Source organism: Corvus moneduloides, chromosome 22 (genome assembly GCF_009650955.1).
Source record: "Corvus moneduloides isolate bCorMon1 chromosome 22, bCorMon1.pri, whole genome shotgun sequence".
Classification (NCBI taxonomy): domain Eukaryota; kingdom Metazoa; phylum Chordata; class Aves; order Passeriformes; family Corvidae; genus Corvus; species Corvus moneduloides.
In genome coordinates, this window is record NC_045497.1 from 7,499,151 (window position 1) to 7,523,767 (window position 24,617).

Below are 24,617 nucleotides of genomic sequence, written 5' to 3' on the forward strand. Positions count from 1 at the left end.
CTGTCTGTGTGTGTCTGTAGCACATGGCTGGTTCTCTGGAAAGCCCATTTTACTGACCGGGAAGCACATCCCGAATGGCAAACCTTGACTGAGTTTTTCAGACACTATCCTGGTAGGATATTTTTTCTTCTAAAGTTGCTAAAGGAGCGGAGCGATGGAGGGATTCTCATCTACCTTCAAATAACACCATTTATTTTTAGCCTAGTTGCTTTCAGGTTCACTTCATTGTAGAATTCAGGTTCATTGCCAGAATCTTTCTCTTTTCTTCTGTTTCTTTTCTTTTCATTTTTCTTTAAGGATGTGTTTTACACAGGGATAGACCAAAGATCAAACACAAGCAGTTCTCTGCAGCAGCACTCGGGTCTCCAGTGGCCTCTGGGCTTTGCTCCCAAATCAGTGCCACCGATCAGTTCTAACCCTGGAGGTGCTCACATGTAACCTAGAGCTTCTGTGTACTCAGATCTTTTTGTGCTGAGCCTCTTTTTCATCCAACTTCAGGTTTGTTCATCCTTCACAGTCTATTTTTTGGGTGTTTATTGTGATACTGCTCTGCTGTTTTAGGACTTCAGTTCCCCAAACCAGGTATTTTCTGGGGATTCTCTGCTCATAGCACAGCTCCATGTGATGTTAGAAGACCCTCCTAGGGCATCAGAGGCTTAGCCTAGCTTCTGGAGGCATGGTGGCTTCCCATCACTACGTCTCAAGGCTCTGTCAGCCTTGAGCAGCAATCCTGCACCTCCTGCCCCTCTGTGTCAGGACACCTTCAGGTTGCCCATAACCCCCCGGTCCCTTCCCAACACTCTGCTCTTTTTAGAGTAAGGTGAATACTCCTGGAGCGAACTGAAAGCCTCTGAGACAGAGGAGTTTGTCCACAAACCAGGTATAAATACAGATGTACCCAGGGCAGGAATCCCCGAACCTGCAGCATCACGGGGGCACTTGCCCGGCTCTGGAGGTTTCCCCTCCAGGACATTGCAGGGTTTGTTCTGAGGCCCCTTAACCTCCGTGCTGATGAACGAGCCAGGTAACACTGATTTTGAAGTTCTGTGATGTGGACAGCTGGGAATTTGTCCTTAGTACCCCATTCTGGTCAATAATGCAGGACACTGCTGATAAAACTCTTTCCTCAGTAAGTATAATCATCTTTCTCTTTAATTGTTGCAAAGCACAGCTAAGCTGGTATGGTTAGACCTGGAGCAAAAACTTGACTGAAGAGCTGCATCTCTAAACCAGTTTTTTTGACAGCCCAGCAGAACAGTGCCAATACATTGCACAGAAAACTGGAAGAGGAGGAAGGTTTTGGAACAGAGTCCGGTTTACAGGTCCCTGGCTGGAAGAGGCTGGATAAAATACTGCATTGTAAGCAATATAACAAACTGTACTCCTTCTTGCAGGCAATTGTGCCCGTGGCACTGTTTTTATTTCTTCCTTCCTTTCTTTATTATATATATTTTTTTACCACATCCTTTTTTGTTGGCTACAGAAATGCACTGATTTTGCTTCTTTGCTGAAAGCATGAGCTGCCGTGGCAGCCTCTGCCAGTGAGGTGCTGCCACAAGGTCCCAAAGGTGAATTACAGCTGGGGGGTCTGACCCGGGGTAGAACAGAGACCAGGGCCCCTTGGGCTTTGTCACTCAGCAGAGAGAGAATCTGCAGGAAATTCGGCCAGTAAATGTCAAATTTTGTAGGGTTTTTGCCCGTAACTGAGGAGATCCCAAGGAAGGATTTATCTGCACCTGTCAGCCTTGTTTGTACTGTTCTGAGCTCTCCTGTGTGCAGGTTTTGCCATGTGCTCTGCTAGTGCCCATCTCCACCCCATGACTAAAAGCTGCTCCCACCCATCACATCTCATTCCACCTCCGACCCCAAAGCAAATGCAAGACTAGCCCAGGCCTGAGCTACTCCTGCATTTGATTCTTGGCTTGATTTATTTATTTGTAATTTAATTTTTTTTTTTAATTTATATTTTTAACCGTCCTTTTTGGTGGTGAGGGGAGGGTGAGGAGGGGATGAAGAGGGTGGAGGGGTGGCTTTGCCATCCCTGGGTTTCCATCGTGCTCCGGCACAGCCGGCGTGGGCAGGCAGGACTGACCCAACCCCTCCCTCGAGACAGAGCTTCCTCCATCCTGTTCTGCATCCAAGGGCCGTTGGAAGTGCAGAGCTCAGGTTTTCTGTTCCTCCCAGCACGGCTGCCTTTGCAATCCAACCGGCTTCACATTTGCTCCCCGCTAGCATCACTCCCACAGCGGGAATTGCAAAGCTCCAGCTGGGGAAGGAAAACAAAATTTGGGTCTTTCAGCACTGCTGAACACTCCCCATTAGCTCTTGGCCATGCCAGCCCCGAGCACCAGGTGACCTCAACACAAAGTGTCCAATTTTAGGACTTCTGCCAAAAAAAGATGTGCTGGAGAGGGTGCTGGAGCAGTCCAGGCGGGATGAGGTGTGCCAGCCCAACATCTGCAGGGAGAGAATATTCCCTGTGTCCATGGAGCAGTGGGCAGGACTGTAGGGAGTGAGGAGCGTGGGGCAGGAAGGTTGGACCCAGGATTTATAAAGTTTTCCTATCTACTGTCTTCATCAAACAGAGAAAAAACAACCCCAAACTGTGTATTTTAAGCCAGCAGTGACTACAGTTTGTTCTGTTGCTTACAGCTATTAACAGGAATAATTCCTATCAAAATGAGTTCTTTTCAAAAAAATTTAAAATTAAGAGCCAGTGGTGACCAGTGCAAAACAGATGAGGGCATTTTTCACTAACTTGGAGCTTTTATTTTATTTCTGTATCTTTTCCTTGTAACACACATTACTTTCCACCATGGAATATACTTTGGCTTCTTCAGATACAAACTTCCAGCTCTTGTTCTAGGCGCAGTGAGAACAAATCTTTTCTCTGGAACAGGGATGAGAGAGGTGCTTTGGCCCTGAAATGAAGCAGTACGAGGTTTCTGCATCCGTACATTCTCTTTTTGGCTGTTTTCTTTTACTGGTGTCTGACACGGAACGTGCAGCCCCACGGAAAGGCTCAGCCCTTCCAGGGTACCTTTAGTCCCTTTTCCCAAACACAGGATATTTGAGCTGGTTTAGGGGAAGTTCTTTGGGAAAATAGGGACTTGAAGTGCTTTTATCTCTTGAGACTCATCCAGGTACCTGTTTCTCCTCATCCACAGAGCCACTGCCCTCCTCCCCCCCGGAGCCTTGGGAGGATGCCAAGAGGCTCTGAGTCCTTCTGCTTTATTAAAATAGAAATTACAGCTTTTTGTTTCACAAGGTGACTATGCTTTGCTTTTTCGTTCTTTAATGTAAGGCTTAGGGAAAATTTTCCAGGGTGAGAAAACTACTTGGTGAACCAGTGCAGGTCATTCTTTATAAATTCTTGTCCCAGGAACAGTCTGTGTGTCCGTATTTACTCGCTTCTGAAGGTTTTTATGACTTTCCATTCAAGTATCACCATGAGGTGAGGGTAAAAGGAATATATAAACACCAGGATTAGTAGACTAGTTCTTGGAAATCTTTACATCTAGGCAATTTAAGTGTTTATAAAGCAAAAGATCACATGTACCAGTGAATATTTATGCTTTGCTTCGTGTTTGATGGCTTTAGAAGAGCTCGAAGGGCTGCAAGTGAACCCAGGCCCACTTCCCCTTATAGAAAGAAAACTTATTAAGAAAGTCACTAATTAATAGCCAGTTTTGGTCACTGTTCTGAGGCAGAAAGTAAACTACAGAGAGCCCCTGAATGAGCAGAGGTGGCTGTGCTGAACCATCACAGCAGAGGCACGTGGTGGGTAAAATCCCCTATGGATGTAGTTGTGGTCACCAGTTAATTACTGGAACTCTTATCAATATCTCTGCTCTCATTGTGGAGCTCTGCTTGTTACACTGAGAACTAAGGGTTTCAACACCTAACTCTGCTCTGGAAGTGGATACCTTGTCATCTTTATTTATATTTTCCATTTCTTGCATTCATTTTTATTTCTATTTTAACAATCAGTTCCTTATTGGGAAATGCTTTTAATTTTGACTGAGCATGTTAAATTGGGATTTTTTCCTCTGTGCGTGGCCCAAGTGAGTGGGAAGTGGTTCAGTAGCCTGAGCTCAGGGCTGGGAACCAGGACCTCCTGTTCTCCATCCAGGCTCCACTGCTGATGCCTTCAGCTCCACAGGGACACCCCAGGATAACCTGATCCTTCACTTTCAGAGAGGGTGACAGATCCCACTCATTAAGGAGGGGTTTGCTGCGATCCCAGTGGAGGAGAAAAGCTGGAAATGCAGTAGCGGGGGGTGTACGTGCAAGGAATGGCTGCTCTTTGCCTCACAGGGATGTCCCACGGCCCCTGTGCCTCCCTGGCTCTTCCCAGCCGTGAGTCTCCATCCTCTGCTCCCGCTAAATCCCTGGGATGGCTCCGGCCCAGCTGCTTTAATCATTTACCTCCACCTTGAACAGTTTCAGAATCTCCACTGCTGCTTGTTTTAAGTTGGTTTTTTTGGTTTTATGTTTTTTTCCCAGGCAGGATAAGGAATGCCTGCATCCCTGAGTGCCTTTAGGATCCCAGGCAGCTTTGGCTGTTTATCCCAGCTCCCAGTACAGTGCCCATAGCGATGTCCATCGTGACACCTCAGTCCCTGTGTGTCGCTGTCCCGCAGCAAAGCTTTTGACTGTGTCGTTATTTTATTTTCTGTGGGTTTATTTTGCATAGAGTGTGACATTTTGGTTCGTTGTGGTGTTTCTGACTCTTTGTGCCTTTCCTTTTGTGTTTGTTTCTCCCGCCTTTCGTCAGTTTGCAGCGGGGCCTCGACCTGCCCATCACCAGGTACAGTACCTGCCCCTTCATTATCACCCTGCACTAATTGGCTGGGGGGAGGGGGGCGGACATGACTCACCCACTAACTCGAGTGGAGGAAAGCAGCCCTGTAGCAGCTACTGGCACGTGCATAACCCTGCTAACAACCTCCTGCACCGCTGAGTAACTCTGACCTCACCCCTGGAGCACCGCTCCCATTAACCACCCCACGTCCTGCAGGGGAGGAGAACCTCTAGGAGTCATTGCCAGGGATTTGTGGGCTTCCCTTGCCTTCTCACATCACTAGAAACTCATTCTGAGTGTTTCCCAAACTAGTCGGTGGATTCAGTTTCCTGAAGATGTCACCCGAGAGAATCCTGCTTTTCCAACTCGGAGTAAAGCAAATGACTTCCAGTTCTGCACTGTTGTGTGATACACCTGGTTATCTGTCACCATTGCATTGCTTAATGTTGTTTTTACTTAGCCCACAAAAGCCAGACCTTTAAGGATCCTTTAGTGTTCCTGTTGCATGACTTGGACTTTGTAAGGAACCACTTCATTATTAAGAAGGAGAACCAGGGATAGCTCTGGCTCATGGAACTCAAGGGTGGCAGAATTAGGACCTCCCCAGTGTCAGGACAGATACACAGGCCCATCTGTCCTAGGCAGGGTGTCTGAAATTGTCTTTTTTATCAGCTCCTACACTTCTCTTTGCCAAAACCCTTGTCCCTGGGAACTGATTTTGATGCTTCTTTTGGGTTTTGAGGGAGCAGAGGTGGCACTGCTGGTGGGAAAGAGGAGGAGAGGCAGGACAAGGCAGGAAAGCTTTCCCAGATCTTCCTTGGCTTTGAAGGAGCAGGTTGATCCCATTTATCTTGTGGTGTCAGGACAGGGGCTTGAGGCATGGAAGATTTGTTCCAGGGAATTATTTTGTTCTTGCTTCACTCATGTTACTGAGCAGTGGAACACTGGGATGAGCAGCGTGGGGAGAGTTCTGTCTCAGGAGAGCAGTGTTAGGTGGGCACAGACACCCCCAAATCCCCATCATCCTCATTTCTTCCAGCTCAGGGAGCAGCAGGGGAGCTGGAGCCTTCCAGAGCAGGGCAAAAAAAGGAATGTAAAGAGTAGAATGGGACATTTGCACTTGCTTGCTCACAGGCAAAGGTCGTATGGGACGGGGGGAATGATTTCTGTGCGTGGCTGGGATGGCAGGGACAGGCATTGGTAGAGGAATGTTTGCAGGATGACGGGGCAACCTGGGAATGATGGGATCAGGATCTTGTTTAGATAGTTCTGTTCTTGACCTGAACTTCAGGTCGGTGTTTATACTGCACAATACAGAGAGTGCGTTGCTGCTCTGCAGCTCCTTAGTTCTTTCATGGGTCATTCCTAAGGCACGGGATATATACACTATGAGCCATTTAATGTTCTCCTAAAATTTACTGAGCTCTCTCTGAGCAGGTTTTGGCCCACGAGTCTTGAGGCAGCACAACCTTGCAGGAAATATTCCAGTGACCGGGGGCTTTACTGGCGGGAGTTTGCCACCAGTCTGTCAGAATTGGATCCAGAACTTTCCTTCGGACCCAGTTATGTCCCTGCCCTTAACTCCGCTTGTAAATTCCAAGTGTTTTCCCAGTTGTATCACAGTAAGATTTTTGTCTCTGTTACATTTGAATCTGCTCATTATTATCTGTGAGAAGCTGTCACCATTAGAAAAATATTCCAGGCTTTATTCCCAGTTACATCTGTCATGTGCTGGATCAGGACAGGCACAGAGAAACCTTTAATCCAAAACACCCATGGAGTGGGTTGGGGTGGAGAGAGGGATTTTGGCCCCTGCCACGTGCAGGAGGGTCACGGCTGTGGGAGCAAGTTCATCCTTATCCCAGCACTCACAGGATACTCGAGACCAACATAAATAATTATCCTCACATGGGAATTTTTAAACTTGGTTAAACTGTGTAACACAAGCTGAGACTTGGAGACTGAGATTTGTGAGCTGGAAAGTGCAAAATAAGTAAATTGGCTTTAGCAGGGTTAATATTTGCTGCAACAACTGCACGTTCCCTTTGAATGCAGCGGCAGCACCGTGGGGGTTTGCAATTCCCTGTGTCCATCCCAGCTTTTATTAACATGTGCCTTGTGTTGATTCTGGGGCTCCTTCAGGCAAACAATGGATCGTTCTTCAGTGTTACTGCCTGTCATTATTACATCTTTAGGGTACTCAAATGAGCATGACTTTAGCACCTGAAGGGGAATGGCAGCTTTATAAGCAGGGCTTTTTCCTGGATGGAAACGCCTGCCCTGGAGTTGGACGGTTACAGTGGGAGTTGGTGGAGCCAGTTAATGCTGGAGGCAGTGTGACCACACTGTGTGAGAGAAAACACAAGAGATTTAGGGTGTTCAGCAGCACTGGCTGAAGTGAAATGAAGTAACTGCAGCAGTTCTGACTGAAAGTTAAATATGCATCAGTAAACCCTGATTCCCAGATCATGCACTGAGAATCTGCTGGAAAACCTCACTTTATAGGAGACAGGAAACAGCTCCTGCAAAGGATTTTGGGCAGTATTTTTAAATACACTGTCAGCTTGTGTTTTTCCCCAAATGCTGTAGCACACGTAGCTATCCCTGCCTGGAATTGCTGCTCCGTTTCCCGCTTTGTGCACGGAGCTTCCCAGTTTTTGCTAAGTGAGGCTCTGGAGTCACTTTGCTGCTTCTGATCCTCACAAAGCACAGTTGAGAACAGCAGCTTTCTTCTAACCTGAGCTCCAAAATGCAGATTTTTTTTGCATTTGAATCTGCCTAAACCCTTCACTTATGAAGTGACTTGGGGAGCGTGGGGTTTATTTTAGAAATGGGTGCTCAGAAGAGGCTGGTGTAATTAAAAACAGAAATCAGAAATAGAAACTGAAATGTGGTTGTTTCCTTCTGACTTGAACTGTGTTTGAGGCAGGTTTGCTGCTCATGGCTCAGCCTCTCGCTTGAGGTTGCTGGTGGAGTTTGTTCCAGTTTTAGCTCAGGGTTACTTGAGTTCCTCTGGGTGTAACTTGTACAACAGAGAATGGGCTTGGCTGGGTGCTGTTGTGAAGAAGCTTTGGGACTTTGAGAGGTTGGGAATTGACTCCCCGAACTGTCTTAGCTGGCCATTTTGTAGCTTTTTGGGGTATTTCAAGTCAGAAAGTGATGGGAAATGGCTGCTGCAGTCACTTCCCTGTCTGCATTCATGAGTGTGTGAAGGAGCTGCCACTTCTAAATACCAAAAAGGGCTTTTTCCTCTTTATTTTATCATTTAGTAGATAATAAAACTGGGAGAGTCTGAGGGGAAGGGAACAAGCCTTGCCTTGAGCCAGCCACAAGAGCTGCACTGAGGTGCTGGGGAAGCAGGACCTGGGGATTTGTGCTGCAGCTCCTGCTCCTGACACCAGGGAGTAAGGGACAGGACAAGAGGCAATGGCCTCAAGCTGCACCAAGGGAGGTCTAGGTTGGATACTGGGAAAATTTCTTCATGGAAAGGGTGGTCAGGCACTGGAAGAGGCAGAGGCACCATCACTGGAGTGCTCAAACAATGTGTGGATGTGGCACCTGGGGACATGGGTTAGGGATGGACTCGATGATCTTAGAGGGTTTTTCCAACCTAAACAATTGCACAATTCTCTGATCTTCACATCTCAGGGCTGCAGCTCCTCAGTTCCTGCAGCACTGCCTGTCAGGCACCTCCTTCTCCTCCCTCCCCCAGGCCAGGCTCAGGTTATCCCACCAGCCTTCCTGGTGGCACCAGAGAGACTAAAAATTAATAACAGGGGTACGAGAAGCTTGACTGAAGTGCAGAGCTTGGGTGAAGTCAGAGACCACATTGCCCAGGAGCATTGACTCCAAGGTGATCCAAGAAATCCCTCCCTAACAGACTTGGACAGGTAAGGGATGAGACATGTCTCAAGGACCATGGCTTAGGTCCTCACTGGTTGCTGAACAACCAAAATTCTGATGGTCCTGTTGCTTGGAATAATGGATCTGCTGTTCCTGCTGCCCTGTCTTCCTGGTAGAAGTGAAGTTCTCCTCCTTTTCTCCCCATCCCTGAAGCTGAGCCAGCTCTAGGATGGTGTGGGCACACAGGGGGGCTCTGAGAGGTTTTTTGACATCCATTTGCCTGAAGCTCCTTGTCAGAGACCCTCCTGCTGCTGGTGAGCAGCTGAGCAGCTCTGGGGGGTGTTCAGTGCTTGTGGAAGAGCAGGTCAGTGCCACCCCTGCTTCCAGAGCAGAGTGCTGTCCCTCCTCCTGCGCCGGCAGGGAGGAGCAGAACGTGCCCCATGGAACGGAGCTTCCCCAGCTTGGGACCAGCTGGCAGCGATGGGACGAGCAGCTGTCCATGCCCAAGGAGCTTCCAGGGCTCAGAGCTTTCTCTTGATGGTCTCAGTTGGTTGTGAGCAGGTTCTGGAGGGGCAGCGGGAGCCTGAGGAGCAGATTCCATAGGTGGAGTCTCCCCATCTCTGGCATTGGGGGTGTTCCTGCACTGCCCTGTGGATGGAAGTGCTGTTGATAGAGAGAGGTCTCACTTCAGCCTCCAGCCCTTTTCTCTTTGCATAAACACACACCCATGGGGGTTATTAAATTTTTCCAGCCCTCCCTCGGTGAGACCTGTGCTACAACCTGCTGACAGGTTGGAAATAATCATTACTCAGTGAATTTCAGTGAAAGAAGAAAGACTTTTTTACTTTCTGCTGTCTTTGGATATTGAAAAATCACAAACTCTGGTGATTCTCACCATAAATTCATCACCTGTGCTTGGTTCATGCCACACTCCTATAGCTCCCCCGCATCTCACAGCCACACGGTTTTATCAGCACGACCATGGCAAGGTGTTGTTCTTCTGGTTTGCTTTCTCCACCCTCACTTCCAAACTTTTCTCCCCGAACAATTGCCTTCTCCTGGTTCAGGTCATATTTCCAGTGTGCTGGGGACAGCTCTTCATCCAGGTTGACAGGGCTGGACATAAAATCATTGTGCTCACCTTAACAATGTCTGGAAATCTGAAAGAGTCATCCAGGGCTTTCCTGGAGAAATCGTTTGCTGTTGGGAACAGCTCAGGTGTAATGAAGTCCTCAGCAGCCCCAGAATGGCCATTTTAAGCTCGTTGTCATGTCGAGGATAGAGACATCACAGCTTCCTTCTGTCCTCCCCCATCCTTCCTGAACCTGGGGCGGATAATCCCAGCTCATTCCTTCATTCCCCTCTCTTCTTTTCTCACTCCTCCTGGCACAGTTACTCCCTGTAACACATCACTGCACAGCAGCCAGCAGGATTCAGTGTGATGTGTGGTGGCCTAATTATTATAATTATTTTTTATTTAACAGTTAAATATGTGGCATTTCTTTCCCTCTCAGTCTTGGTGCAGAAAAGGAGAGAAATCCATGGTTGGAGCCAGGGTTTCTGCTTTATCTGCTCCCCCTGTACCACTGAAAGAGACAGAAGGAGAAATATTTGATGTTTTAGGAGCAGAGCAAACATAAAGTCTTCCTGTAGTGTCACATTTCGTGCAGTGAATCATGGTTTGATTGGGTTTTTTGCTTGGGTTTTTTTTTTAAACTTTTATACTTCCGTATAAAACTTTTCTAGGAGAGTTCTGACCCTGTGGGATTCTGGCAGCAGAGTCCATGGTACTACTCAGTGTCTTTTCCTGGCCGTTTCTGGAAGGCATGAGTCAGAGCAGGGCAGAAGCTGGCTGGAATTTGTGCATTTAGGGTGCATGTTGTATCCTATTCCTTCCTGTTGATCTGTAAGCTGTTCCATTGGCTTTCTTTCTGTTTCCTGCTGCTTTCTTGCTTCGTTATTGAAGGGAGGATTCAGACCTATACAGGTAACTCTAACTCCTGGTTCTGCATGGCATCAGTGTCTCTCACCTGACCGTTCCTCCGTCAGTGAATGCCTCAGTGTCCGGTGCATTTCTTACCTCCTGACCTCCGAGAGTGCCGAGACTCCAGAGCCAGGGCCTCCATCCGGGACTGCCGGTGCCGTTCCCAGCGCGGGAGGGGTGAGGATGGAGCCCGTGCCAGGGGGTTGCTTGGTTCCCTGGGCCTGGCCCATCCACCGGGGGCATCACTCCATCCCAGCGGGGTGCAAGGCTTTGGTACCACCCTGGGACAGGTTGCCACCCTTTGGAAAACAGGGCAGGACAAGTCACCTGTGTGTGAAGGAGAGACACGAGGTGCCTCTGGCCTTCGTGAAATTATGGATTTTTAACTCTTCTGGAGATAAATTGGAACAGTTGCCTTGATCTTTTATTTCCCTGGGGTATTTATAAAGGTGGGTATTTTAGCAGCCACCCCACCTTATAAAAAGAAAATTAGACAAACTCATTTTTCTAAAGTTTGCTCTGAAAGTTCAACTGTAAAATTCAGGAGATACAAATTAATAATTATTAGTTTGTAAAGTTTCTTGCCTGTTTCTGCCTTTTAAAGTAGGAAGCCATAGAGGGCCCTGCTGTTCCCAGAGAAACACGGACTGTCCTGCAGTTTTCTGGAAGTGTGGCAACCCTTGGAAACTAATACCGTAACTATAATATCGTAAGGATATTTCCAATTCTTTCCCAGAAAGTCTGACCGGTTCTTTGTTTTCTCTCTTCTCTCCCTTCCCTCTCCTAGTTTTTTCAGAGGCCTCAGATCCAGCCTCCAAGAGCCACCATCCAGAACAGCAGCCCCTCCATCCGTCCTGGAGCGCAGACCCCAACTGCCGTGTACCAAACCAACCAGCACATCATGATGGTGAACCACCTGCCAATGCCCTACCCAATGCCTCAGGGCCCCCAGTACTGTATCCCACAGGTAAATCCAACATCCAGGCACCTGAGGACCTGCACAGCAACGTTGGCTCCGTGGGGGTTGCCTCAGGACCCACCAGGAGCGGGCGGGGATGTGTCTGTGTGAAATCAGGCTGGTAGTTGCATATGGTGTGCCAGGGCAGGTTTAGATTAGATATTGGGAAAAATTGCTTCATGGAGAGGGTGATCAGGCATTGGCAGAGGCTGCCCAGGGCAGTGGTGGAGTTACCATCCCTGGAAGTGTTCAAGAAACAAGTGGATGTGGCATTTGGGGACAAGGTTTAGGGGAGGGTTTGGCGGTGCTGGGAGAACAGTTGGACTTGGTGGTTGTAGGGGGCTTTTCCTGCCTAAATGATTCCATGATTCTGTGGTTCAGCCTTTGTCCTTTCTCTGTGTGAAGTATTTGTTCTTCTGTGCATGGAGGCAGTAGGAATCAATCACCTTTTTGAGGCCTCCCTCAAACACAGTAGGAAACCAAGCTCTTGGAAAATATTTAGTGCTTTAAAAATACCTAATTTGACTTACTAGATCCACAGGCACTCCAAACCCTTGGGCCTCATAACACACAGTATTGCTGCAATCCAGGGAGTCACTCTGATCCCCCTCAGCTCCTGTGTCCTCCCTGCCTTGGCTCTGCCTTACTTTTGGCAGTAACATTTGGAGAGGTTTAGGTGGATTTTAGGGAAAACTCCTTTGTGGAAAAGGTGGTCAGGCACTGGCAGAGGCTGCCCAGGGCAGTGCTGGAGTCCCCATCCCTGGAAGTGCTCAGACAAGGTGTGGGTGTGGCGCTTGGGGATGTGGTTAGTGGTGAATGGGGTGGTGGTGCTGGTTGGCAGTTGGACTCAGTGATCTTAAAGATCTTTTCCAACCTTAACAATTCCGTGATTCTGTGATTCCCAAAGCTGTAATTAACCAGCTTGAGGATCAGATCCCTGTTGATCGGGGGGGCTCAGTTACAGGTTGCCCAAGTCCTTGTAAAGTGATGGTTGTTTTTGTCCCCCCAGTATCGTCACAGTGGCCCCCCGTATGTCGGGCCGCCCCAGCAATATCCTGTGCAGCCACCAGGACCAGGACCCTTTTATCCAGGCCCAGGTCCTGGAGAATTCCCCAATGCCTACGGTAAGTTCTGCTTGGAGACTCCTTACAAAGTCTTTTCTTGGTGTGTTTTTCTGTTGTCAAGCTGAAGATTTATAATAACAAGCTGGATTAGCATTTGTTTGAACTTCAGATAGCTGCTAAATTTGGTGATGTCACAGCCCTGATTATTCACTCCTGAAAAATCCCAGAGTATTGTTTGTGTGAGTGTGTCAGGAAAGGCTGCAGCTGCCCAGGATCACCTGTGACCAGGAATGGGGCTGTTTGATAGTCCCTGCTCAATCATTGTTATTTATTAAGGTATTGTGGGTACATCTGGCAGTCCTGGTTTTCACTGTGCCGTGCCCTGGGAATGCTCCAGCGTTGACAGCAGTTAACAGTTCTTATCCCAGCGTTTCTGGTGCGTAGTGGGGGATAAGAGCAAGCCATGGGGGTTTTTCCCTGGATTTGTGCTGCAAAGATAATTCAGTCCAGTGGAAGAGTCTGTAACCCCTGCATAGGCCAAAACTTGGCCTTTTCATGCATTTGGTTACTCACTGCTCCCTGCCCACTCACATTCTGCAGTCTGTTGGGGGCAGAGATATTCTCAGCCTCCCGTGGGAATTATCTGCTGGAATTTCGGAGCATTGGGGTGACTGATTCCCTTCCAGGCTGAACAGTAACAGACCTGCACCCTTGGCAGCATTGCAGGTTTGCTCCTCACACACACAGATCCCTTGGGAAGGAGAGAAGAACCCAGTAGCTGCCTGGAAAGGTCTCTTATTTTTCCTCTTTTCCTTCTTTCTTTTATTTATTTGGTCTGTGTGGAACTCACGGGAATCATTGAAAGGTTGCCATGAAGCCTTTGAACCTGGTAATGCAACTTGAGATCAGGAGAGAGGGTAATTACAGGGCAGCTCCTTCCTGGTGGTTGATCCTGGAGAAAATAGAAGAAATATTGCAATGGCTCCTCAAATCTGATCCACTAGAGGAGGAAATTGCCCGGTATTCCTCATTTTTTGTGCTGTTACAGGTCTGCTTTCCTACTTCCTGCTTGCTTAGTGACATTTATCTGCCTTCACTCCTGTCATTAGGAAAAGGTTCATTTCCAGCTCCTTTCCTCTCCTGGAAGCGCCTGGTTTCTTGCAGAGAATCTTGGAATCCTTCAGTCCCAGCTTTAGGTTGCTGCATCTGTGGAGCATCAGTGGGTGAAGCCAGAGCTCTCTGTCCTGCAGAGTTTTGCAGGCAGGGAAGGTTTACCCAAGGATTTGCCTGTACTTATCCACCTTTCCCTGCTGTCACCCCCTTGCCGTGTGTAGGGACTGGGAATGCTCGGGCTCTCACCAGGTGCTGCCAGGTTTGGGGAACAGCTAAATCTGCAGTCCAGGCATGGATAATGCTGCTGGCAGTGCCTTTTCCATAAACCACAGGATTTGTAGCCAGTGTGGCTGCTGGATACCAAAATCATTGCAGTCTGGAAGGACCTAAAGGAGGTGATGAGGGAAAATCCAGTGGAAGACAAAACTTTTGAAAATGGACAGTACAATTTTATAACTCAGTTTTCCAGTTTATCATTTCTGATATCAGGGGGTTTCTGTACAACGTTGGGAAAGACCTCAAAATGATCAGTGGGTAGGAGGGAGAATAAAAGTTGGAGAACTGGAGGGATCAGAACTGGAGAACTGGAAGGGATCAAAGGCAGGGAGCAGAGCAGAGAGTGTGGCACTGGCAAATGCACTTGGCCTGTCACAGAAGCTGTTTCTTCCCAGAAGTTACTCTTTTCAGGATTTGTGTTTTTAAAATACTTTTCATAAAGGGAGAGTCGTTCCCTGAGTTCTGCTGGAGCTGCCTCTCCAGCCAGGATCACACTGTAGGTGATGTGCTTGGATCTGGTTTCTAGGAAACTACGAATGGAAGGAATTCACACATTGCAGGATTCCAGGCTCCTGTTCCCTCACCTCACCCAGGCTCTGCTTGGACACCTGCTCAGCAGGAGGGTTCGTAGAATCACAAAATCCCGGGATGGTTTGGGTTGGAAGGACCTTAAAGCCCATCCATTCCCACCCTCTGCCATGGGCAGGGACACCTTCCACTGTCCCAGGCTGCTCCAGGCCCCATCCAACCTGGCCTTGGACACTGCCAGGGATCCAGGGGCAGCCACAGCTGCTCTGGGCAACAATTTTTGATTCCCAGCCTGCAGAGATGCTGGTGGAGACTTTGAGGCCAGATCTGAAGTGGCTCTGCTGACCGTGACTTTCAAAACAAGACATTTCTTGAGCGATTCAGCCCACCCAGGAGTGTCATTTGGGTTCCTTGATGCCATGCAGTGCTCTCTGCTCTGACAGGGAAAAGTTCCCACTCTGAGGATGCAGTCAGGGAGCCTGCTCTGAGCTGGGGCTTTCCAGCTCTCAGCAGGAGGAATGCATCCTTGGAAATTGCAAATCAGGCTGTGCTGGGCTGGTTTAATTTGCTTTCTTGGATTTCACCCTTTGCTTGAGATCACAGTGACCTCCCAGTTGGGTTACAGACACAGTCCGGATTTTCATTCCCGGTTAAAGGTTAATTCAGATCAGATTGCTCCAGAGGCAAGTGCAAGCACACAGTTCATCCAGCATCCATGCCTAGAAGGGAAAACACCCCAGCAGCACCTTACACATTCCCCTGACACCTGATCCATGGACAGGAGGCAGCTCTGCTCTGCCGCCCTGATGTCTGGCATGGTCTTAAAGCACTTGGTTATTTATTGAGCCACTCTCATTCTGTACAGAAAACCATAATGAACCACATTGGCTGTTAGGGATGTGATCAGCACCATGGTGTGGTTCTGCACTAATCACCGTGGTCGTGCTTTTTGTGTGTTGCAGCATGAGAAGAACACTGCTTATAATTAAATTTTCTGGTTGTGCTTCCAAATAGGTTGCAGTTGACCTTGCAAATTGTTTGTATTGGTTAGATTGAATTTCTGTACAAACGCAGAAAACCCCTGATAAACCAGCAGCAAACCCAGCAAAAAGCCCTCAGGAGGGGTCCAGGGATGGTCTTGCAAGTGCCTCTGTGGTGTCCACAGCCTCTCGAAAATGGATGATGCACATGGTCAATTTTTGGTCATGGAAATCAAATAAGAAATAGTGAGTGAATCTCTTGTCTTGATGGAGCATCAGCTTCTGTTTAGTGGAAGTGGGGCAGAGCAAACGCAGCATTCCCAGAGGGATGTTGGAAGTTGTGGCCAGTTGTACCTCTTGTGCCTGGTTTTCTGTCATGAGCAGTCAAACTGACCTTGTCCCTCTGGTTTGTGTCGTTGGCTGCCCCAGGAACGCCCTTCTACCCCAGCCAGCCCGTGTACCAGTCTGCTCCCATCATTGTGCCTACGCAGCAGCAGCAGCCACCGCCTGCCAAGAGAGAGAAGAAAACGGTGAGTGAGGCACTGAGGGACACAGCCCGGGGGGCTGTCCTGGGCGGGAGGTGCAAGGACATGAATAATGTTCTTAGGATCAAACCTGAGCTTTGCCTTCACTGGAGGCCCTGGCACAGGGTGCCCAGAGCAGCTGTGGCTGCCCCTGGATCCCTGGCAGTGTCCAAGGCCGGGCTGGACATTGGGGCTCGGAGCAGCCTGGGACAGTGGGAGGTGTCCCTGCGCATGGAGTGAGATGAGCTGTAAGGTCCCTTCCATCCCAAACCAGCCATTCTGTGGTTCCCAAAGAGATTAAGAGTAATTAAACATTGCACAGTGCTGCAGTGGTGCCTTATTTTCCATTTTTCCATGAGCACTCTCCACTTCGAGTTTGTGACATCTCAGCCAATCAAAAAGGAAGATAATTTTGCTGGTTTTAAATAAACAGAAGCAACATGGTTTCCCCAAGCCTGGAATCCTCACCTGCCTGTGCTGCTGCTTAGAGTGTTCCCAAAGACCCAGGTGGGAATGAGGGAGCTCAGGAGTGTGGGAGAATGTTGGGATTTGGTTCAAAGTGACAAATTAGAAATTACTGAATATTATGCCCTGAAAAAGGTGGAAAAACCAGTAAGTTGTGGATGTATTTACAGGCTTGAAAGAACCTGACCACACTATGAAAGTGGGTTTGGAGAGCACATTCCCTCTCTTTTTAATTCAGTGGGGGGAATGTGAGAGAAGCAGATGAATGGAATTTAAACCCATGTCCAGGTGGATGGTGGGGAACAGTAAAGGTGAATGTAAGGTTTAACCAGAAAAAGATAATGTGGACTTGAACTTGTGAATGAATCATTTGTAAAGGATTGAAAAGGAAATTACAGCAGTATTTATGTGAGAGTGTTTTGGAAGCGTTAAAAGAGCAGTTTCCTGGGGGTAGAGAAGAATAAAGGGAACTTGGACATGTCTCAAAATGCAGAATATTTGTATCTTTTGAGTTTTGAGGATGATCTGGGGTGACACTTGATTTGGGAGACCGGAAGAACTGAACAATGTGTGAGCTGTGCTCGCAGGAAAGGCCTTTTTGGTGGCTGCTCTCAGCAGCCTTTTTGTCACCTCTTCAGTAGTCCCCAGGAGTCTCTTTTCAGCATCCCAAACACGACATGCCCAGATCCCCGATGCCATTGAAATGCAGAGCTGATCAGACACGCTTAGCTGGGATTAAGGCACTTCCATGCCAGCCAAGTCAAGTTCTTTGAGGCAGAAAAGGGATTTTAAATGCCTGAGATGCTTCTCTGTGAATGTGCTGTTTCAGTTTGGTAATTGGTGTTGCAACTGGAGAAATGAGAAAAATTAAAGTTAAATGTATTAATGTGCACACACCCACATCACCATGAGTTGAGTATTTGAGTGCTACAAACTTCCAGGCAGGGAAATCTTGTTTTAAGGCCATTGACTCTGTGTCAGGGGGAGGAGAGGGCAGGAATTAGTGCCAAGTCTCAGGTCCTTGTTGCTGAAATGTTCTTTGTTAGTGAAATGTTTTAGCAAAAAACTCCATCAAAAATAAGAGAAGACCAGACTTGAGCATCTTGAGTGCAGTGTGTGTGCTTGTGTGCTCACAACCCAGACTGAAGCCACCATACCACCAAATCACAAAACCCTTCTGCAGTTAGGATTTTACAGCCCAGAATCCCAGAAGGGTTTGGCTTGGAAGGGACCTGAAAGACCATCCAGTCCCACCCGCTGCCAAGGGGCCATTACAGGGTGGTTCCCAGCAGAGCCCCTGCCCTGGGAAGGGCGATGATGTCTCCTGGTCTGCTTGGAGTTGTTTGCTTGGATTTCTGCATGGAACTTATCTCGAGTTCAGCCAAGAGCTTTGGAGAAGGTGGGCAGACGCACAGCACTCTGTGTTCAGGGTTATCAGAATCTCCAGTTCTTACTCTGGAGATGAAAAGCTCTGCTTCACAACATCCCAGACGTCCTGGCTGTCCCCCTGTCCAGGGGCACGGATTGGCTCAAGTGTCACTTGAGGATTCAGTGATGAGTGTTCTGGAGTGGTTTCTTTTGGAAAATACTTTTTCTTCCCATTTTGGAGCTGTGAAGAGACTCAAAAATCCCACTTTTTTCCTAAATGCTGCAGAGTTCTACAGGACTTGAGTTTGTTCTTTTAGTTTCCCTTTCCTCCACTCAGTATTTTTGTTTGTCTCCCTCTGTTTTGGTGGAATCTGGGACTGATTTGCTGATTTGCTTTCCCCTTTCCCAGCGGCTGGGTTGGCGAGGTCACCGAGTTCCCTGTTGGGGTAGAACACAGCCTTTTCTCCATTCTTGCCCTTTCCACTACTGGGCAAGCTTAACTCTGAACCTAAACTGTCTCCCAAGTTTTCTCAGTTGCAGGAAACTCACGTTCCAGCAGCAGAGACTGTATTTTGAATTACAGGGTGCACATACTTAGACTGAACTGGTGTGGTTGATGATTAAATTAGGTTTTGATTAAATTAGGTGTTGATGAAGGGATGACATGCCATGCATTCCAAGTCATGGAAACAAGCCACATCCCAGTGTTCCTGCCGAGCACCAGCTCATCCCAGAGCATCTCCTGCTGGGTGTGATGGGAGCACGTGCTGCCCACGCTGCTCTGCGCAAGGACAGCGGTGACAGGAACATTGTGGGGATTATTCCTTTGTTACTGTTGCAATCTTTTCAATCCCGTAGATCCGAATCCGGGATCCAAACCAGGGAGGCAAGGACATAACAGAAGAAATCATGTCTGGAGGGGGCAGCAGGAACCCCACCCCCCCCATCGTCAGACCCACCTCCACCCCAACTCCACCTCAGGTAAGGAAGGGCCGCGCTCCTCCCCCCATGACCTTTGCTTTGCTGTGCCTCTCCCTCATACTTCCAGCCACACCCAATCATCTCAGACACCTGGATGCTCCTCAGTTACCAATATTCTTCAGGGATTGTTTTTTCCCAACTTTGGTCATTTTTAGCAGTCCATAGCTTGTCGATGTGGAGCCTTGGTGCTGCTGCACGTTCCCCCGCCCTGGTTTTGTATCAGCAGTAGATTTTCAGAGTTTTTCAGAGTTTCAGTGTTAAAGGAGGAGCCAAAATATCTGTGGGAAAGGAGGTGTCTCTGTTAAGTCTTCTGCACCTGAGGAAAGTCCATGTCACACAGGTGATTGATTACAGACCTTCAGCTGCATCACTGTTCTTTCTGCCTTCCTGGAGCAGTTTTAGAGTTACCAGAAGATCTGGAGCTCGGGAGTTTTCTCACAGAACTGTGAGAAATTTATCACATGTTTGGTCTCTGGGTGTTCAAACTTAAAAATGCATTTTTCTGATGAGAGAAGAGTTATAAATATTCCAGATAATTTTCTGTAGCTCCCTTCCCATTGTACACCTTTGAGTCTGACCCCTTTAAATCCCTGGTTAGAGGTCAGGAGGGTTTTCCAGGTGGCGGCTGGGCTGCAGAGCAGAGCTGGTGCTGGGACGTGATTTCTTCTTCCGTGTTCTTCCCTGTTGGATGTTACCAGGTTTTGGCAGCTTTTAGGTGAAACAGCTTTTCCTGAGCTCAAACCTTCCTTTCCCCTCCGTGTGGGAGTAGTTTTTCTGCTGAGAATCCTGTGCTGAGGCAGGAGCATGTCCCCATGTCTGGGGACACTGGCTGTGCTGGAGTGGGAGCTTGGGATTCCAGGGAGATGTAGCTGAGGTGAAGTGAGATCTGCAGATCCCTCCCTGAGACCAGCAGGATTTCAGCTTTCAGCCATTTCCAGCTCAGTCAAATCCCTGTGTCATCTAAGGCACCACCTTGTGCTTGTCACTGGTTTTCTCCTCTGGGCCCCATCGAGGACAAGCAGCAGCAAAGCACCAGTTAAACTTCTTTCCATCAGAGAAGACAGTAGAGATGCCACATGTGGGAATCTTGGTGAGATCATCTCCCCATTTCTTCTTGCTACCCAACTTTCCCCCTTGGAAGTGGGAAGAGTTGGAACCAGCCAGGATTTCCTGTGGTATTCCCACAAATGCAGTGAATCCAGGCACTTACCTGATCATTTTTACATTCTGAAATCTATTTTAAGGCACTACAATTAAGTGAAACAGAAGGAAATAAATGTGTTTCAAGAGGAGGTTAATAGGCCTGAATTCCGATCTGCTGTAATTTATATGCAGAGCACAGCAGTGATGTCCAATCATCTCCTCCAAGGTATGCAAATATTCCATTGTTTAATATCCAGCCTCCCTTTTGATTAGGTGCTTGGAACCACTTTTGGTAATCACAGAAGAGCTCTGAAATTGGGCTCACCAGAATAAGTTCATTAGTGTAACATAACTGAAAATTTAAGCCCACTTAAGCCAGGAAATTGAACGTTATTGTCCCAACAGCTTCTCTAAATCAAGTCTTCAGAGCATGTTTAATATCTTGGGTGAAATTAAATCAGGCCTTAATAACTGTGCTCAGGAATTGCAGTAGTGGGGGTGTTACTGTTTTGAACAAGCTCGAGTCAGTAAATTTTCAATATTCAGCCACAGCTTTTGAGATGCTCCTGACTTGGGGCAGCTCCCAGGAGAGTGCAGGGGGAGCAGAGCTGCTGTTGTTTGTTCCATCCCCCTGGATCAAACCCTGCTCGCCAGGGTGCTCAGGAAGATTTCAACTGGTTGAACACTCAAAATGTGAGTGTGCAGCCTCAGGGCTTGACAAGGCAGCATCAAAGTGACTCCCAGTCCAATGAGATTTTAGAATTATAGCAAATTCTAATAAAACTTCTTTCTCTGAATCTGTTATCTCATTATTTAAATGGTACAAACACAGAGGAAGAAAGTTCCTGAAGAAGTGATGGAGACCAGGCCCTGTCCCAAATTCTGCATTTGAAAAAGAAACCATTTTATAATAAGAATAGTTTCCAAATTTTCATTTTTTCCTTTAGATTTGAATTACTCTATTAACTGACTCAAACCAAAACTTTGCTAACACGAGCCCGAAGCACCCTCTTCTCTCAGTAGATTAAGTGCTGAACATCAAAAAATTGTTGGAATTGTGCTTAACATCAGAACATTATTGGAATTGTGCAGGAGGTGAGCGTTGCTGCCAAGATGAGCTGCATGGTTTGAGCCATTCCTGTACTTTTTACTCAGTGTCACTGACCAAAAAGTGCTTTAGGTGGAGTTTCCCCAGTGCCTCTATGTTGTATTTGAATTGCTTTTGAGCACATAAAGTGCTCTAAAGTTCCTGCAAGAGCAGCTGGAGGCACATGGAGATATGATTTATCCATTTCTAGCAGGACACTATTTTCACTCTTATTTTTTGCTGGGAAGAGAAAGAAAGCCCAGGGCCAGAATCTGATTATGGTATTTCCTCAGCACTGGCCTCCACAGAAGATCACTTTTTAAAGAGTAAATGCTCTTATTTTCATGGTAAAACTCTTCCAAGTCTCAGTGAGTTTGTCAGAGTTGTGTTTGCTCAGTGTCCAGGCCGTGGTGGGGTAGAATAACCCAGAGCAACCCTCAGAGTGTCATAAATCAGGGGAGTGATTTTCAGTGGGATTTTTTTCCTAAAAACTCTCTAAATGCTCCATTTTGCAGCTGCAAGGCTCAGTGCATAAGGACCATTTATTCATTTGCAATATCATTCCCACAAAATAAATGACTGTTTTCCGCATTTCTTAAGGAAATACATTTCCTGACCCAAGAAGTTTCTGGGCTCACAGGTTTCTTCTTCACTGGTCTCCTTAGGCTCCTGTGGTTCTTATCGCAGTTTCCTTTTTTGCCACTGATTTCATCCATAAATTTTCTTACAAAATGAAAGTCCTGATCATTGAGGGCAAGGGGAAAGTGTTCTTGAAACTTGCTCATTTGTAAAGCTGGGTTTTCTTTGGCTTCTTCCCTTTGGCTGGAGGCTGGGCTGCTTCTTCATCCGTTCTCCAGTCAGTCTGTCAGGCTCATTCCTGAAAGAGAAGCAATCCCAAATAAAACTTCAACCCTTCACCCCTACTTAAATTTTCATTCTTATTTTTCCAGATGTGCTTTTTCCTGGTCTTCCTGAAATGGTGAAAAAAAGTGTCTTGGAGATAATTCCTTCTTTATCCTGCACTGTTCAGATGCAATCGGCAAAAAGCTGGAAATGGGAGGGAAAAAGAGTCCCAGGAAGAGACACAGGTTGCCAGAGAGTTTCTTTTTATAGGGAAATAAGTTTTGCATGGATTTCTGAGAGCCTGTCTGAAATCAGGAATTAGGCACCCATGTCTTCGACACTGTGCTGTGTTTGGATTGATTACAAATTCCTTTTCCTGTAGATGTTCAGAGAAGTTCATGGATGTAGAACTGGGTGAGAGCAAACACCTGCAGGGAGCTGCCTGGCTTTCCACTTGGGATTAAATTAAATTAAAATTTAGCCCCATTTTCTTCTGTGCCTGGTCCCTGGTGTGCATTTCAGAGGATTTTGTGACCAGCTGCCATGCCCTGTCTGTGTTCAGTCCAACAAGTGTTTCACCTTCGAGTCTGGGGCACTAATTTGGTCTTCCTTAAATTCTGAGAATAGATACAGAGGATTTTATCAAATTTTCTTGAACACAAATGAAGTGTTTGGTGGGAGATAATTAAAATATGTGTGTCTGCCACAGGCTGGGGCTCCTTCAGTCTTCCTTCAGTCTTTGCGAGTCTTTCTGTTTTGTTCTTCCGTATGGAATAATCCATGTTCTTTGGGAATCTGCTCTTCCTGCTCTCCCTCAGGTTGCTGCCCAGCTGGGTTTATTCTCCTCTTGCCCTGCAGGTCTCACCCCCAGGCTGCTTGTAGGTGATGCTGGGGGATTTTTTCATCCAACCACCCCCAGTCTGGGATGATTTTCCTGCTGGGATAGCGAGTGATGTGTCTGCAGATACATCTGTCCACCATTCATCCCATCCTGCACACATCAGCCATTGGTAAATACATGGAAGAGTAAATAAACAGATTTAAATCTCTAAGAGGGTTGAAATAATGGATCAGTTGAGAAAGGAGTCAAGTCCCAAAAGTGAACTTAAATCACAGAGAGATCCAGGAGCCTTGGAGTGTGTCCTGCATGGAGGAGCATTCCTGCAGCTCCTGGAAGAAGTGCTGGGAGAGTAAAGTGTGTTGAGAACTGTGCTGCGCTGTCCCTTCCTCACTGTTCTTAACAGTGATCATCCTTTTCCCCTTTTCCTGCCGCCTTTCCCTCCCTTTCCCATGCACTTTATGGATGTATCCAATTGACCTGTGTATCTTTTCTCTTTTTCTCGTTATTCTCCCTGCCTTTGGTTTCTCCTCTCTATCCCACCCTGTCTCATCTCCCCCCTTGCCTTTGCTCCATGTTTTTATGTTCCGAGGCTCACCCTGTTGTCCCTCCCCCCCAGCAGGTGCCCAGCCAGGTCCCCGAGCCCGTTCCCGCAGCATTCGGAGCCGTGGAGAGCTCCCACCCCTCTGGCAGCGCCCCCGGCACCACGGCCCCCGCCTCCAAACAAGGTCGGTTCATGGAGATTTCCTCCCTCATTATTTTGAATCATTTATTTTTTCCCCTCCTTTCTTGTTTTAGTTGGAGTATTTTTGGCAGGGAGACCAGCAGGCAGCAGAAATAGGAGGGGAGGAACTTCTCTTCCTCCAGTGGAACATTTTAAGTGTGTTGCTAAGGGAATTAATTGGAATTTGCTAATGTGGAACTGGTTAAAAATAATTGTCTTCCAGCTTCTGTGTCCTAAACGTTGTTTCAGAGCACACAGAAGGATGAAACTCCTCTCACCCATGTGCCATCCTCCAGAAACCAGTGTGTTGTCAGGGAAATGCTTTAGCCAGAGAGGCTTTGGATCATTTGGATAATTAGCCACAGCAGTGGCATGGATCCAGAGGATCGTATGGCTTCCCCAGAGCTGCTTGTGTGTCCAGTCCTGTAGGAATGGGCAACATGAACTAGGAAAAACCCATTAGTGTGCAAAGTGTCTCATAAAGCCCACAGCAGATTTTGCTGACTTTGGTAAAAATGGCGCAGATGCAAAAAGTTTCTTAAAAATCCATTTCCTTGGACAGCACTCTCAGGCACAGGGTGGGATCCTTGGCGTGTCTTGCACAGGGCCAGGAGTTGGGCTCGATGGTCCTGATGGGTCCCTGCCAGCTCAGGATATTCCATAATATACCTTGGAAGGGAGATTTGTTAAACCGTTCAGGGCATTGTCCCAGGAGGCCGACGGAGCAGGCCCAGGCTGTTCCCACACTGGAATTTTGTAGCCATTGGAAGCTGTAGTTCCTGATGTGTGTCAGCAGATGGGTGCTGGGGTACAGAGCTGACACCGCTATTTGCTTCCCAGTTTTACCCACGGCATCACAGCCTCCCTGGGCTCTGCCTGGAGCGACGCGTGCAGGGAAGTCACGGAGGGCTGAGATCTTTTATTTCAGAGTGTCTGGAGTCACAGAATCGCCAGAGTTGGAAAAGCCCTCCAAGATCTTCAAGTCCAGCCATTAACCTAGCACTGCCATGTTCAGCACTGACCACGTCCCCAGGTGCCACATCCACAGATGGTTTTTTAACACTTAAAGGGATAGTGATTCCACCACTGCCCTG

The 24,617-nt window shown here is 47.6% G+C and overlaps 1 protein-coding gene across 14 annotated transcripts in view; it reads left to right on the top strand.

Annotated features, from left to right (window-relative positions):
* Nucleotides 1–24,617, top strand: part of EIF4G3 (eukaryotic translation initiation factor 4 gamma 3) — a 142,060-nt gene that overhangs the window by 68,072 nt on the left and 49,371 nt on the right. For 7 of the 14 annotated variants that reach the window (XM_032131984.1, XM_032131972.1, XM_032131974.1 and 4 more), the window contains 7 exons: nt 4,778–4,810; nt 10,614–10,634; nt 11,419–11,598; nt 12,599–12,713; nt 15,980–16,080; nt 18,766–18,888; nt 23,419–23,527. In XM_032131984.1, the coding sequence (XP_031987875.1) occupies nt 4,778–4,810; nt 10,614–10,634; nt 11,419–11,598; nt 12,599–12,713; nt 15,980–16,080; nt 18,766–18,888; nt 23,419–23,527 (682 nt within the window). Of the gene's footprint in view, nt 1–1,245; nt 1,360–4,777; nt 4,811–10,613; nt 10,635–11,418; nt 11,599–12,598; nt 12,714–15,979; nt 16,081–18,765; nt 18,889–23,418; nt 23,528–24,617 lie in introns of all 14 variants that reach the window. The other 7 variants (XM_032131976.1, XM_032131983.1, XM_032131985.1 and 4 more) reach the window with 6 other exon arrangements.